At 41.6% G+C, this 16221-nt stretch overlaps 1 protein-coding gene and 1 pseudogene across 3 annotated transcripts in view; both read right to left on the reverse strand.

The window, feature by feature from the left end:
* The window catches only part of ACOX1 (acyl-CoA oxidase 1), a 30450-nt gene that overhangs the window by 8708 nt on the left and 5521 nt on the right, over positions 1-16221 (reverse strand). The window contains exons 3-5 of one of the 3 annotated variants that reach the window (XM_021718599.1): positions 14001-14161; positions 6212-6372; positions 4470-4577 (exon numbers count right to left, since the gene is read on the reverse strand). In XM_021718599.1, coding sequence (XP_021574274.1) covers positions 4470-4577; positions 6212-6372; positions 14001-14065 — 334 coding nt within the window. In that variant the 5' untranslated portion in view covers positions 14066-14161. The remainder of the gene's footprint in view (positions 1-4469; positions 4578-6211; positions 6373-14000; positions 14162-16221) is intronic. The other 2 variants (XM_021718598.1, XM_008070099.1) reach the window with 2 other exon arrangements.
* LOC103272620 lies at positions 1346-4150 on the reverse strand (annotated as a pseudogene).

The following is a 16221-nucleotide window of genomic DNA, read 5'->3' on the forward strand; positions in this document are numbered from 1 at the left end:
TGCCCAGGTGGGTCTCGAACCCGCGGGCTCAGGCAATCTACTCATCTCAGCCTCCCAAAGCATGGGATTACAGGCTGAGCCACCGAGCCCGGTGCAATCTTCTTTTTTAAAAAATTTTTTTGAGTCAGGGTCTCACTCTGTCACCCAGGCTGGAGTGCAACAGCACAATCATGGCTCAGAACAGCTTCCAACTTCTAGGCTTAGGCAATCCTCCCACCTCAACCTCTGGAGTAGCCAACACGCCTGGCTAATTCTTTTAATTTATTTTTTTGTAGAGACGAGGTCTCACTGTTGCCGAGGCTGGACTCAAGCAATCCTCTCACTTTGACTTCTCAAAGTGTTGGGATTACAGGGGTGAGCCACTGCACCTGGCCTCGATCATCATTTTAAAAAAGCTTGCCGGCTCGGTGGCTCAGCCTGTAATCCCGTGCTTTGGGAGGCTGAGGGGAGTGGATTGCCTGAGCCGGCGGGTTCGAGACCCACCTGAGCAACTTGGCGAGAACTCATCTCTACAATAAATCAAAAAATTAGCCGGGTATGACAGCTATACTTTCTTTTCTTTCCCCAGTTACCTTGGAGTTTATTTAGATGAAGAGAAAAAGGTCACAATGTCTTCATACAATACATACTTGGTTTTTTGTGCTTTTTTTTAGTTGGAGTCTCACTCTGTTGATCAGGCTAGAGTGCAGTGGCACATGGCCACCCCAGAGTTGACCTGCTGGGCCCTGGTGATCCTTCTGCCTCAGCTTTCCAAGTAGCTGGAACTACAGGTGTGCTCTACCATGTCCAGCTAATTTTTTATTTACTGTAGAGATGAGGTCTCACCAAGTTGCCTGGGCTGGTCTGGAACCCACAGACTCAGGCAATTCACTCGCCGCAGCCTCCCAAAGTGCTGGGATTACAGGCTGAGCCACCAAGTCCAGCCCACACTCGGTTTTTAAAATAATTTTGTGACAAATAGCAGAAGGAATTAAGGACCGCTGCATTTGTGATTCATACAAAACACCATTTTTAGGTTGTACACAATTAAAGAAATATCTCAAACACTTTTTGAAATACTGTAGCAGCCAATACATAGAGGCATACCTTAGGTGGGCATAGGAGTGCAGTATAGAAAAGAAAAAAAAAATCACATAGGAACTACTCAATTTCTTTAAAATCACTGAGAAAGAAAAAAACCACTGATCTTTCATACTGATATTACACAACTTTCTATACAGTGCCTTGACTTAAATCCAAGAGCAAAAGTTAAGACTCTCCTTCTCTGTTTTTGATAAACAACTGCATGTTCAACTTAGATGATGTTTCCCCCTGGATTTTACTTGGGAGTGGCCTTTTAAATTTTTTATTTAAAAGAGGGCAGATTTGGCACTTTTATACTGATGTCACCAATGTTAATATTTCTTGGGATCTCAGGAAGATTCATATTCTTTTTTTTTTTTTTGAGTTGGAGTCTCACTCTGTCGCCCAGACTGGAGTACAGTGGCTGCTCCCAGCCACCGCAACCTCGACCTCCTGTGCTCCGGTGATCCTTCTGCCTCAGCCTTCCAAGTAGCTGGAACTACAGGTGCGTGCTACCATGCCTGGCTAATTTTTTAAAATTTATTGTAGAGATGAGGTCTCACCGAGTTGCCCAGGTGGGTCTCGAACCCACGGGCTCAGGCAATCCACTCATCACAACCTCCCAAAGCGCGGGATTACAGGCTGAGCCACCGAGCCCAGCTAAAGATTCATATTCATTTTTTTTTTTTTTTTTTTTAGTTGGAGTCTCTCTCTGTCACCCAGACTGGAGTGCAGTGGCCGCTCCCGGCCACCGCAGCCTCGACCTGCTGTGCTCCGGCGATCCTTCCGCCTCAGCCTTCCGAGTAGCCGGAATTACTGGCGTGCGCTACCACGCCCGGCTGATTTTTTAATTTACTGTAGAGATGAGGTCTCGCTGCCCAGGCAGGTCTCGAACCCGCGGGCTCAGACAATCCATTCACCTCAGCCTCCCAAAGGCGTGGGATTACAGGCTGAGCCACTGAGCCCGGCTAAGATTCCTATTCTTTACAGCAGTTACAGCACAGGCTAGAGCTCCTGCTAAGCCAGCTTTAGATTTCTCCGGCTTATTTTGTGTATCAATTTGTGCAAAAATCTCATTCATGTTGGTCTCTAATACCATTCCCCTCATCACCATTTCTGCAAGAATACTGTGAATCTTGTCTTCGTGGAAAATCAAATCTAGTACACAGACATTTTCAAAACATTTGTCTAATGTTTCCACAAATACATGCATTAGATCTATTTTATTTTTATTTTTTATTTTATTTTATTTTTTTTGAGTTGGAGTCTCACTCTGTCGCCCAGACTGGAGTGCAGTGGCCGCTCCCAGCCACCGCAGCCTTGACCTGCTGGGCTCCGGCGATCCTTCCGCCTCAGCTTTCCAAGTAGCCGGAATTACAGGTATACGCTACCACGCCCGGCTGATTTTTTGATTTATTGTAGAGATGAGGTCTCACTGCCCAGGTAGGTCTCGAACCCGTGGGCTCAGGCAATCCACTCACCTCAACCTCCCAAAGGCGCGGGATTACAGGCTGAGCCACCGAGCCCGGCTTATTTTTTATTTTTGAGTTGGAGTCTCACTCTATTACCCAGACTGGAGTGCAGTGGCCGCTCCTGGCCACCGCAGCCTCGAACTGCTGGGCTCCGGCGATCCTTCCACCTCAGCCTTCCAAATAGCTGGAACTACAGGTGCATGCTACCACGCCTGGCTGATTTTGATTTATTATAGAGATGAGGTCTCGCCAAGTTCCCCAGGCGGGTCTTTAACCCGCGGGCTCAGGCAATCTACTCACCTTAGCCTCCCAAAGGCGTGGGATTACAGGCTGAGCCACCAAGCCTGGCTATGAATTAGATCTAAAATGCCAAGTTCACTTGCTGAAGAGTCCACACAGAAGACAAAATATAATGTTTTATAATGTCTATAAATCAGTTTGTTGTCAGATCCTCCAATTAATATCCTCCTTCTAGGAAATTATAAACATTTTCATCACATAAGAGCATTAATTTAAATTACTTCCTAATTAACTTAAATTACTACCTGAAGCAGTGTTGTCCAAAACAATAGTCACTCACCGGGCGTGGTGGCTTACACCTGTAATCCCAGCACTTTGGGAGGCAGAGGTGATAGGATTGCCTGAGCTTAGGGATTCGAGACCAGCCTGGGCAACCTGACAAGACCTCATCTCTACAATAAATCAGAGAAATCAGCCAGGCATAGTGGCACTTGCCTGTGGTTCCAGGTACTTGGAAGGCTGAGGCAGAAGGACCACCTGAGTCCAGCAGGTCAAGGTTGCAATGGCCCTGAGCGTGTCACTACACTCCAGCCTGGGTGACAGAGTGACACTGTAATTCAAAAAAATAACAACCAGTAGTCACTAGATAGCTACATGTAGCTATTCACATTGAAATTAATTATAATTAATAACAGGTTTAGTTCCCAGTCAACTAGTAATATTTCAAGTGGTCAACAGCTACAGAAACAGTTTTTGCACACTAGCTTCTTATCAAAACGTAATGTCACATATTAACAATACATAATGGTAATAATAAAATCTTTCAATCACTCATGCTACCTGAAATATACATCCCAAGACAATAACTCAGAATGGAAGAAGATACAAAATAAAAGTTTCATGTCAAAGTATTGTATTTAATTTTTTAATGTTTTTTGAGATAGGGTCCCATTCTGTTGCCCATGCTGGATTGCATATCGGTGCAATCATAGCTCACTGCAGCCCTGAACTCCTGGGCTCTAGTGATCCTCCTGTGTCAATCACATAAGTACCTGGAAACTACAGGTGCACACCACTACATCTGTCTGATTTTTTTTTTAACCTAATTTTTTGTAGAGATGGAATCTCACTAAATTGTTCAGGCTGGTCTCAAACTCCCGGCCTTAATCCTCTCACCTTGGCCTCTCAAAGCACTGGGATCACCGGTACGACCTACCACACCAGCCTGTCAAAGCGATCTGTGATAAGAATTGAGGACAACACAAATGCTTGGCAATACGGAAATGACAGGCCCACACTTGGTTTTTTAAATAACGAGGAACACTAAGCTGTTTTAATGGTGACTACACGCACCTCATCAGCAAAGGCACCCGCATAATGAGTGTCTGCATGCCTAACCCTGAATTGTAGCCCCCAACTTTAAAATAAAAGACATTTTTTTTAAATGGTGACTGTAATACACGGGAATGTTTGGATAAAAAACTTAAGAAAATCAGAGTAAGGTAGCTGTCATTTCTGTGTTCTGTAAAATGCATAAATATATATATGTACCACAAGAAGTGAAACAGTATAGAATAGTTTAAGAATTAAAGGTTTCTTCTATATTTCAAAGTGATATTCTCACATAAGCTCCACATGATAAACAAAAATCTCCTATCTTTAAAACATCCCACAAATGCTAAAAAATTCACTTACGCCCCCCAGGCCACCACTTAATGGAGGTCACAGTAGGACTGTTGAGAATAAATTCTTGGGTCTCAGGGTCATACGTGGCTGTGGTTTCCAAACCTCGAAGATGAGTTCCTAAGGAAATAAATTACATTTACTTCAGATAAAATATGGGGGGAAAGAGGCACAGGGTGAAATTTTCTGCCTAGACCTTTAAGCTCTAGTATTTCAGAGAAAAACAAAATCTAATAAAACATGTGCAGATGAGTTACAAATAGTTGATAACCAAGATACTTAATTTCCTATATTATTTGATAGTATCCTGTTAAGTTAAAAATAAACTAAGTGTTACACATGTTCTGTTTCTATATTTGATTTAGTGTTTGTGCAACATTTATTTAGATCAACCAAAAGAAAATGTAAAGGCAGCTTAGAATCATTTTAATAAGACCACAATATGTGAGTTTTACAGGGAAGCTAATTGTCCTTTAAAATCCATCTCAAAGCTGCAAGCATGCCAATTTCAACTCATATGTTTTGTGTTTACCACACCAATTCCACATTCTGGAATTTTGTACTACTGAGAAGAATAAGATAACAATGTGACAGAAACAACTACAGCTAAAGTTCTTGTAAGGTGGAAATTTACTTCAGAATAATTACTAGAATGAAAGATAAAATGTTAAGAAAGCATAACCATTATGGAGGAAAAAGACCTGGAAAGTGACTTTTTACGTGTGATAAACCTTCCCCTGAGTGGAAGTCAAGAAACCAGACACTTTAGTAGAAGCTTTCACCAGAGTAGAAGCTTTTACAGAAAAAAAAAAAAAGCTAACATATTAAACAGAACAGATAAGGATAAAATGTTTTCAAAAGCACAACTGAACCACATAGTATTCCACTTTGAGTCTTGTGAAAATCCTGTAAAATACTACTCAGCACCAAGTAAAAAGTGGCAGTCGTACAGAAATAAGGAACAGTGGCAAACATACACTAGACCAGTTTTTCTGAAACATCAGAGCAGAAAAAGAGAAGCCAGAAGCAAATGAATGGCAAGCACAGATACTAATACAGAACAGATGATAAGAGGAACAGCCTGGCCTTCAGCCCCATCTAGAGTCACAAAGAAAGGGGGATGGAAAGATAAACAAAAGGTGGAAGACACAAAGTTTGAAACCAACAGCCTGCAAGTATGGCTTGCCTTGATTTTTCCTAATCTCTGGCCAAGCCAATTTCAGGACTTTAACTAGATTTACTCAATCAAGGTACAAATACCTTCAAGGCACAAAATGTTGCACCCTGGTTATAATAAGCTACTCATTTCCCATAAGTAAGTCAAAGAGTCCACATACTCTTAATTTGTATTTCTTCTGGAATTTGTAAAAGTTCATTAAGGTATCAGTAGTAAAGTTAATCAGATAGTAATGAAGAAAAAATATGGCTTCAGATTCTATATGCACACAGATTCTATACAACTTAAAGAAAACTAAAAAAACCACTTGGTAAATAAGACTCGACTTGCCATTCTTGACTTTCTGAAGGGCAACTATGAAAAAAACCAATCATTTTATTAATATCACTACAAAAACATAAACTTTAATTTCCACTGACCAAGCAATGTCGACACCAAAACCCAGACTCTGCAGAAAGAGCTCATTTAACAAATCACAGAACATCACCATGCCATCAACAGCAAGTGGTGGGCACTCCATACATGCTAAGCTCACAGGGGCCCACCCAACCCAGAAGGTAGACTAAATACACCATACCATGACCCATCTCTGTCTGGGCATAAGTGCCAATGATCTCCAAGTTCCAGGCGGGCATGAAGAAACGCTCCTGCTGTTCCGCAGTTGCCTGGTGAAGCAAGGTGGGCAGGAACATGCCCAGATGAAGATCCAGAGGTTCAGGCCGCCCTCGGTGCACAAAACTTCGAAGAAATACCAAGGTTGGGCATTTGAGAGAAGAATCATCAGGTGTGATAGAATCAGCAATTTAAACAGAGCAAGGGAAGGAGACAAAAAAAATCTTAAGTATGAACCGGTTGTGTGTACTTTATCATAGATGGGAGCACTGCCCCTTTCTGTACTTTATAACTCTTGTTAATTTCCATTTTTTCTAGATTGGCAGGGATTGGTTATTGATTCCAAAGCCTATGCAGTGCAAACCATATGTGCAAGGCAGAGGATTCCAACCTAGTAGAATTTGAAAAGACTATAGAATGGAGAATTTGCCAAACTCAGCAGTGTGTGCCTGTTATCCCAGCTAATTAGGAGGCTGAGGCAGGAGGCTCTCTAGAGGCCAGGAGTTCAAGAACAGAGAATTTAGGTGGTACAAGAATTTCCTCTGATGAGAAGGTGAAACAGAAAAATACAACAGTTCTCTCAGAGTGACTTTAGGATCCCCCAGACTAAAGTTTTTCCTAGATACAATCTCAATAATGCTTCTGGGCTGGAATATTTTCTCCTTTGTCTGCAAAACATCCAGCATAGACTCACATTCCTCATATAACCTTGATCATTTCATTCAGATTCATCATGTTAAATATTCAGCCATGGCCTACTGAAAGTTTTTTTTTTTTAGAGTTGGAGTCTCACTCTGTCACTCAGGCTGGAGGGTGATGGCATGCTCCTGGTCACCACAGCCTCGACCTGCTAGGCTCAGGTGATCCTTCCACCTCAGCCTTCCAAGTAGCTGGAACTACAAACAAGTATGTGCCACCAGACCTGGCTAATTTTTTTTTTTTTTTAATAGAGATGAGGTCTTGCCAAGTTGCCCAGGCTGATCTCGAACCCGTGGGCTCAGGAAATCCTCTCACCTCAGCCTTCCAAAGTGCTGGGATTATAGGCGTGAGCTACCATGCCTGACCTACTGAAACAGTTTAATACAAAAATTGACAGTGCTCTTCATCCCAGTAATTTATTTTAGAAATTTAAAAAAAAACATGCAAATTCCAGTGAAGACCATCATAATTACAAGTTAGAGGTTCATGCACAATAGGTTCTCCATTACAATTATATAGAAGTTATCACTAATGATAATAAACATCTAAGCTTTAGTATTTTTAAATCCACTTCTTGGGGTCATTCTTTTCCACTTAAAATCTGCAGGTGCCTTAAACTCCTATGTGAATCTATTTCTAAGGATAGGAAATAGTTGATTATGTTGTTGCATTTTTCCACATTACCAGTATTGTTAACTTCCAGCTACAAATCGATCAACCCCATATTGGTTTTGTTATTCTGTTTGTCTTAGAAATGAACCTAAACAATGTTTCAGTGTTTACAATTCTTATTTTGTTCCATATAAGAAGGAAAATAATCAGGGCACACTGCTCAGACAAGGGTTAATCAATGACTTCTTCCAATCAAGTAGCTGTGCTTTCAGCTAAACAATCACATAAATCAAAGAATGTGTAATTGAATCTCTCATTTTACAGAAGAAATTAAGGCTGCTCTTAAAATAGATAAGTAGGTAAAATAGATAATAGTAAAATAAGGTAACAGCCTCATAACCAAGAGAGCTAACCAATGGGCACACATGAATACAGAGAATGGAATAATAAACATTGGAGACTCTAAAAGGTGGGAGGGAGTGAGGGATGGAAAATCACCTACTGGGTACAATGTTCACTATTTGGATGATGGGTACAGTAAAAGCCTAGACTTCACCACTATGAAATATATCCACGTAACAAATCTGAACTTGTACCCCCACCCCCTAAATCGACAAGGAAAATCGACATCACCTAATCCTGTCTTCTAGTTGAGAAAATTATTGCACAAGCACAGCAGGAGCTAAGAACTATGATGAAGACACTAAAAAGACATGCCAAAAAACCCAGAGCAGAGTTGTCCTTGGGATAATTAAAAGTGGAAACCTTGGAAGCTAACTGGGGTCAGGCTTGGTTAGTACTTGAATGAGAGACAACCTGGGAATTCAAGGTGCTGTAAGCCTTTTTTTTTTTCCTATAGAAAAAAAAAGGTGGAAATCTTACATGTCACCACTGACGAAAACTGGGTGATAGGTTCAGAGGGCCTTTTGGCACACTACTTTTGCAACTTTCTATGGCTCTACAATCATTTCAAAATAATTTAAATCCCAAGAAAAACACATTCATGGGCTAAGAGTGTCTTTCACCCACAAAATGTAATGTCAATTGTCCTCAGCTTTTAAAATACTAGTGTCTAGATGCCAGGCACAGTGACTCATCACACCTGCAATCCCAGCACTTCAGGAGCCTGAGGCAGGAGGAGAGCTTAAGGCCAGGCATTCAATATCTGCCTGAGCAACATAGATAGACCCTACCTCTAAAAAAAATTTTAAACTATCTAGGTGTGGTGGTGCATGCCTGTAGACCCAGCTACTCAGGAGGGTGAAGTGGGAGGACTGCCTGAGCCCAAAAGTTCAGGGCTGCAGTCAGCTATGACTGGGCCACTGTACCCCAACCCCGGCAATAGAACAAGACTGTTCTCAAGAAAAAGGGAGGGAAAAAAAAAAAGACTAGTGTCTAGGAAGAAAAATCAATATGTACCTGAAACCTAAAAGATCTAGAGCTCTGAGTTAGAACTGAAAACTGGCACCAGCCATTTTTAGTGCTTTCATGGAAGCTATTTTGCTTGACTAGACATCAGAGCAGTGACTGATGGAAGAAAGGCCATTACAAGCCGGGCTCGGTGGCTCAGCCTGTAATCCCGCACCTTTGGGAGGCTGAGGTGAGTGGAATGCCGGAGCCCGCTGGCTCGAGACCCGCCTGGGCAACTTGGTGAGACCTCATCTCTACAATAAATCAAAAATTAGCCGAGTGTGGTAGCGTGCGCCTGTAGTTCCAGCTACTTGGAAGGCTGAGGCGGAAGGATCACTGGAGCCCAGTAGGTCGAGGCTGCAGTGGCCAGGAGCGGCCACTGCACTCCAATCTGGGCAACAGAGTGAGACTCCAATTCAAAAAAAAAAAAAAAAAAAAAGAAAGGCCATTACAAAACACCCATTGAACTCATAGAACATTTATATCTGTGTGGTGTACAACAAAACATAGTGGGGCAGAAGGTAAAACTATAACAATCAGAAAGTCTTGAGACTAAAGGATGTTTTCAGGAGAAAAATGTCTCTTGCAACTAAGATAAGGATTCTCAGACGTGGATAGAATTTAGAAATGTTATAAGGAGGCCAGGCGCAGTGGTTCAAGCCTGTAATCCCAGCATTTTGGAAGGCTGAGATGAGAGGACTGCCTGAGTTCAGGGGCTCGGTCAGCCTAGGCAACTTGGTGAGACTTCGTCTCTACAATAAATCAAAAAATAAGCTGGGCATGGTAGCGTGTGCCTGTAATTCCAGCTACTTGGAAGGCTGAGGAGGAAGGATAGCTGGAGCCCAGCAGGTTGAGGCTGCGGTGGCCGTAAACGTGCAACTGCACGTTAGCCTGGGCAACAGAGTGAGACTCTGACTCAAAAAAAAAAAAAAAAAAAAAGAAATGTTACGAGGAAAAAGTGACCTGGATAGTAAAATTATGAAGCACCAACATTATGCTTAGTGAAGCACTTAAAGTTAGTTATTTTAAAACCATAACATCAAAAGTCCTCCCCAATCTCTCTCTTTCCACATGATATAAGGCTAGAAATGCAACCAATACTGACAAAAAATGATTAGGCTAATAATATATGAGAAAGGAAGAAATAAAAATAGCATCTCTGGAAACAGCATTATTATAGTGCTGGGAAATCATCACTGACAAAAAAACACCAGCAATAACAAATGAATTGAGAAAAGACACAGGCTACAAAGAGAAAAAATTAACTGCTTTCTTAGCTGTTAGGATCATTTCAGTGGAAACCTCAGTAAAAAGACAATTTACAAAAGCAACAAAATATTTTATTTTAAATTTGTTAAGTAACTTAGCTCAGGATATTAAATATTTATCTTAAAAATAATAAAAGTTGCCAGGCTCGGTGGCTCAGCCTGTAATCCCGTGCCTTTGGATGATGCTGAGGTGAGTGGATTGCCTGAGCCCGCGGGTTCGAGACCCGCCTGGGCAGCGAGACCTCATCTCTACAATAAATCAAAAAATCAGCCGGGTGTGGTAGTGCATGCCTGTAATTCCGGCTACTTGGAAGGCTGAGGCAGAAGGATCGCCGGAGCCCAGCAGGTGGAGGCTGTGGTGGCCGGGAGCGGCCACTGCACTCCAGTCTAGGCGACAGAGTGAGACTCCAACTCAAAACAACAACAACAACAACAAACAAAAAATAATAATAATAAAAGTTAGCTGGGCTTGGTGGTTCAGCCTGTAATCCCATGCTTTGGGAGGCTGAGGTGAGTGGATTGCCTGAGCCCGTGGGTTCGAGACCCACCTGGGCAACATTGGCAAGACCTCAACTCTACAATAAATCAAAAAATTAGCCGGGCATGGGAGCGCACGTCTGTAGTTCCAGTTATTTGGAAGGCTGAAGCAGAAGGATCACCGGAGCCCAGCAGGTCGAGGCTGCAGTGGCTGGGAGCGGCCACTGCACTCCAGTCTGGGCGACAGAGTGAGACTCCAACTCAAATAAATAAATAAATAAACAAAATAATAAAAGTATTTATTTTAATGAAGCATTAAACATAAACCAAACAAAAACTTTTGAAGAAAATATCAGACAACTGTTCAAGATATGGGAAGGAGAAAATTTTAAAATAAAAATATTTATTCAAAAAGTAAATACCTAATAGTGCAAACAAAATAAGATATGAAAGAAAAGAAATAGCTAATTCCTGGCTGAGAGGACTGAATAAAGACAACATGCAAGAAAATAAAATGAAAGACTTTAAAATAAACTGATTGAAAGTTCCTGTAGAACGTTTTATTAGAACTTGACAAATTGAGATCATAATTCATCTAGAAGAATAAGCGGCTAAGAATAGCAAATACATATCGTGAAATGGGACAATAGTAGGCTTATCCTATCAGATTTAAAAATACCCTACAAAGCAACAAGCCAAAACTTACATTAAAAGAAAAACAAAAAAGAAACAAACACTTCAATTAATACATTTAAGGTTCCAGAAATAAATTTAAACTATTATGAGACTCTAAAAAAACTGGAAAGAACTAATGGGAAAAGAGCCACTAGTTAATGAACGTTAGAAATCTAGGAAACCATATGAGATTCATTCTCATTCCATATGATACACATAAGGTTCACAAACCCACAGAGCAGGCGTGTGTCTTTTTTTTATTTTGAGTTGGAGCCGCACTCTGTCACCCAGCAGGCTTGACCTGCTGGGCTCCGGCGATTGTTCCACCTCAACCTTCCAAGTAGCTGGAACTAGGCATGTGCCACCATGCCCGGCTAATTTTTTTGATTTATTGTAAAGATGAGGTCTCGCCAAGTTGCCCAGGCTGGTCTCAAACCCTTGAACTCAGACCATTCTCTCACCTCGGCCTCCGAGAGTGCTGGGATTACAGGCTGAGCCATCGTGCCTGGTCTGACTTTGAAGATTCTTTTTTTTTTTTTTGAGTTGGAGCCTCACTCCTTTGCCCAGGCTGGAGTGCAGTAATGGCACACATGCTCACAGCCACCCCAGCGTCGACCTGCTGGGCTCTAGCGATCCTTCCGCCTCAGCCTTCTGAGTAACCAGAACTACCAGATGTGCGCTACCACGCCCGGCTATTTTTTATTTTATTGTAGAGACGAGTTCTCACCAAGTTGCCCGGGCTGATCTCACACCCGCAGGCTCAGGCAATCCACTTACCTCAGCCTCCCAAAGTGCTGAGAGCCACTGAGCCCAGCCAATTTTGAAGATTCTTAAGGCACATGAAATGAGCCTGAGCAATACTGAGTCTCTTCACTTCTCAGCAGCTACCTAGAGGTGAAGGAATCCCAAACCCAAAGTCACAGCTAATTCTGTGAGAACACTTTAGATAATCATTGTTGATCAATCAATTTTCCAAAGTCTCAGAATTTAAATAATTAGGCCCCATTCTTATAAGTTGCTCTATTGCCAATCTCCTTGATGTTGAAGGACTTTGTGCGTATTTTTAATAAGGTGATACTGTCACATGATGCAAATAAACTGACAAACCAATTGGCTTTCATGGAAAAAGAAGAGTAGTCAACAAAGAACACCAATATGAATTAACAAAATTATAGCAAGAAACAAGACCTAATGTTATGACACTGTTCTCTAGAGTAAACTATAGAGATTAAGACAAAGTTGGTTAAAATGAAAGAATATATTCAAAGCTAGAAACAATAAGGGAAAGAAAATTCTAACAAAATGCAAACTTTCCTAGAGCAACATGGGATCTTCGTCCTATTTCCGTTCCCTCTCAAACCAGTAAAGTTCAAGTCTTTGTTTCTTCCTTTCTCAAAGTTTTGGGTAAATATGTGTACTTTATAAATACTTTATAAATGGAGGCAGAAGCATTAGACCAGCAAGTTCCATTAGTCTCAGAATACTTCACATATGCATTCTATGACTAGCATGACTATTAAATCAAATTGTACAATAATGAATACTAAAGCAAAAAAAGGGTCTGTACCACAAAGATATTTCAAGATTATAAAACACACACACACACACAAATACACACTCCAAGAGAGAAGGACTACATAAAGAATCTTAACTTGCTTCCCTTAGGAAACCTTTCTTTAGGCTTGTAGTTTCAGTGTTGGTCATTCTGAAGCTCAAGTCTTGGGTGTTTGGAAAGGTGTTTGTAATAATGTCAGACCATAACCAGGACTTGTAGTTCCCATGGAGGTTATAATAAAGAACATTTTCCTTAAACCAATTTACAAATCAAAATCAGCAAATCAAAAACAAAATGAAGTTTCTCTGATATTTGCATACTTTCTTCTTTCACTTTCTTTACTCCTTCCATTTTGATATCTAGATATGAGTTTGGGCAGCTCAAATTCAAAACACTCAAACCTGCCAATGGCCTTGTGTCTGTGAAAACAAACCTGTTTCACAGTAAGATCAAAAGCAAAACTCAGGCACTGAGGAACAATTTAATCAAGAATTGCCAGCAATATAGAGAGTCCCTGGACACATATGGAGAAAATTGTGTAAAAGACTGCTAGAATCAGATGAAGAGATTCCTGGACCATTTCTCAAACTGTCTTATAAACCTGCTAGTGGGCAATGAAAGAGTAAGTCATGTAGCTGCCATCACCCTCTGCTCCCCACTAAAATCTACACCTTTATGGTATCTTTCAGATATTGCTGTGGCATTAATCCTGTGAAGAATTTCCAACAAAACCTTTAACAGACAAGAGTAACATAATTGGGTGTTCCTCTACCCTTTAAACCCCCTTTTTCAAAACTGCTCAGTATCCATTAAAAGGGGGTATATGTAGCAATGATAAAAGGCTTTAGGAAATAACATTGAATGATGTTTATAGGCCAGAGCCCTGAAACTGTTTATGGGGAAATAACTTAGGAGAAAACGAGAAGCTGAATTTTGATTTAACAATTTAAAAATAAAACTCCCAAATCTGTAGCAGCAGAAAAAATTCAAATGCCAGGAGTCACTATTCATTGAAGTCCTGAGGTGCATTACCCACGGACCCTCAAATGTGGACTAACCGTGGCCCATTTCCGTCTGGGCGTAGGTGCCAATTATCTGGAGTCCTTTGGATGAAAGCAGCCATTTCTCTTTCTGAGCAGTGGTGCCCTGATTCAGCAAGGTAGGAATAAACATGGAGTAATTGAGGCCCACAGGTTCCACAAAATTGATCAAATGTAGTCTACAGGAGAGAAAAGAAAAGGGTCTCAGCCTTACTCTAGAAACTGCATTCTACTTCCCATTCCTGCCAAACAGCTTCAGCCTTCAGGACAGAGGTGAGGAAGTTGTAAACCCCTTTCTTATAAAATTAAACACAAAATTTACTATGTTACTACTAAAAAGACATTAGCAGAACCTAATCTCTTCCTCCTTTAATTATTTCAGGGCAGAATTCCTTTTAAGCTTATACTTAATCCAAGAAGCAAATTCCACCCAGGCTTTAAATCTAAAAACTTCTTTCATGTTTGGTTTGGTTTTGTTAGTGTTATTTGCTGGTTTGATTGGCTGGATTTTTTAGTGTGTGTGAGATTTTTGTCTGTTTTCAGATTTTATTTGTGTTTTGTTTTTTTTTTGAGTTGGAGTCTCACTCTGTCGCCCAGACTGGAGTGCAGTAGCCGCTCCCAGCCACCGCAGCCTCGACCTGCTGGGCTCCGGCGATCCTTCCGCTTCAGCCTTCCAAGTAGCCGGAACTATAGGTGCGTGCTACCACGCCCGGCTAGTCTTTGATTTATTGTAGAGATGAAGTCTCGCCAAGTTGCCCAGGTGCTTCTTGAACCCGCGGGCTCAGGCAATCCACTCACCTCAGCCTCCCAAAGGCGTAGGATTACAGGCTGAGCCACCGAGCTCGGCTATCTGTCTGTTTTGAAGATCAAAAGGAATTTCACAGAATACATACAGAACTGTTAACAAAAGCTCCTAAGAAAGAACAATTTGGCCAGCACAGTGGCTCACGCCTGTAATCTCAGCAATTTGGGTGGCAGAGGTAAAAGGACTGCCTGAGCTCACGGGTTCGAGACCAGGTTGGGTAACATGGTGAGACCTGAACTCTACAATAAATCAAAAAATTAGCTGGGCGTGGTGGCACGTGTCTGTAGTTCCAGCTACTTGGAAGGCTGAGGCGGAAGAATCACCTGTGCCCAGGAGGTCGAGGCTGCAGTGGCCATGAGCATGCCACTGCACTCCAGCCTGAGTGATAGAGTGAGACTTGAACTCAAAATAATGATAATAATAAGAATAAGAATAAGAATTTAGCCAGGTTTGGTGGCTCAGCCTGTAATCCCGTGCCTTTGGGAGGCCTGGGCAACTTGGTGAGACCTCATCTCCACAATAAATCAAAAATTAGCCAGGTGTGGTAGTGCACGCCTGTAGTTCCAGCTACTCGGAAGGCTAAGGCGGAAGGATCGCCGGAGCCCAGCAGGTCGGGGCTGCGGTGGCCGGGAGCAGCCACTGCACTCCAGTCTGGGTGACAGAGTGAGACTCCAACTCAAAAAAAAAAAAAATAATAATAATAATTTAAACTGTCTTTCCTAGATAATCTAAGTAAACATCCAGAATAGTAAATATATATTCCAGGACAGAACTATAGCTCTTTAAAGGTTTCAAGGGGTTTACAGATGGGTAAGTAAGTAGGTAATGTGAACACATAAAAATTTATCCCCAATGGTCAATGAACAAACATTACTCCAGATTTAAGAGACTCTATATCACAGTGAAATTCAGTCCTCAACAATCTTCTCACAAAACAGAATTCACACAATAGTCAAAATACAAATTACACACCCTATATAGCCTTGGCTAGACTACATCATAGATTTTATGGGGACCAATTCTGTACTTTGATACAGTATGTATCTAAACATCCTTAAGTACAAAATATATCTCATCTAACTGATCTTCATGATTTCTTAGGAGATGACTAGGAAATGGTATTGCCACCAGTTTATCTTGGCCTGTACAATAAGCAGAGCGTGAATTAGGAAAGAAGGGGTAGGCTGCCACCACATTGTTGGGGGTACCCTGAAACCATCCCATCACCTTAAAAGAACAATAGTAGGCTGGGCGTGGTGTTGGCTCAAGCCTGTAATCCTAGCACTTTGGGAGGCCAAGATGAGAGGATTGCCTGAGCTTGTGGGTTTGAGACCAGCCTGGGCAACATGGTGAAACCTCATCTCAACAATAAAAAAAAAAACTAGCCGGGTTCGGTGGCTCAGCCTGTAATCCCGCGCCTTTGGGAGGCTGAGG

Source organism: Carlito syrichta, unplaced genomic scaffold (genome assembly GCF_000164805.1).
Source record: "Carlito syrichta isolate Samal-C Ts95f unplaced genomic scaffold, Tarsius_syrichta-2.0.1 Scaffold312954, whole genome shotgun sequence".
Taxonomy (NCBI): Eukaryota; Metazoa; Chordata; class Mammalia; order Primates; family Tarsiidae; genus Carlito; species Carlito syrichta.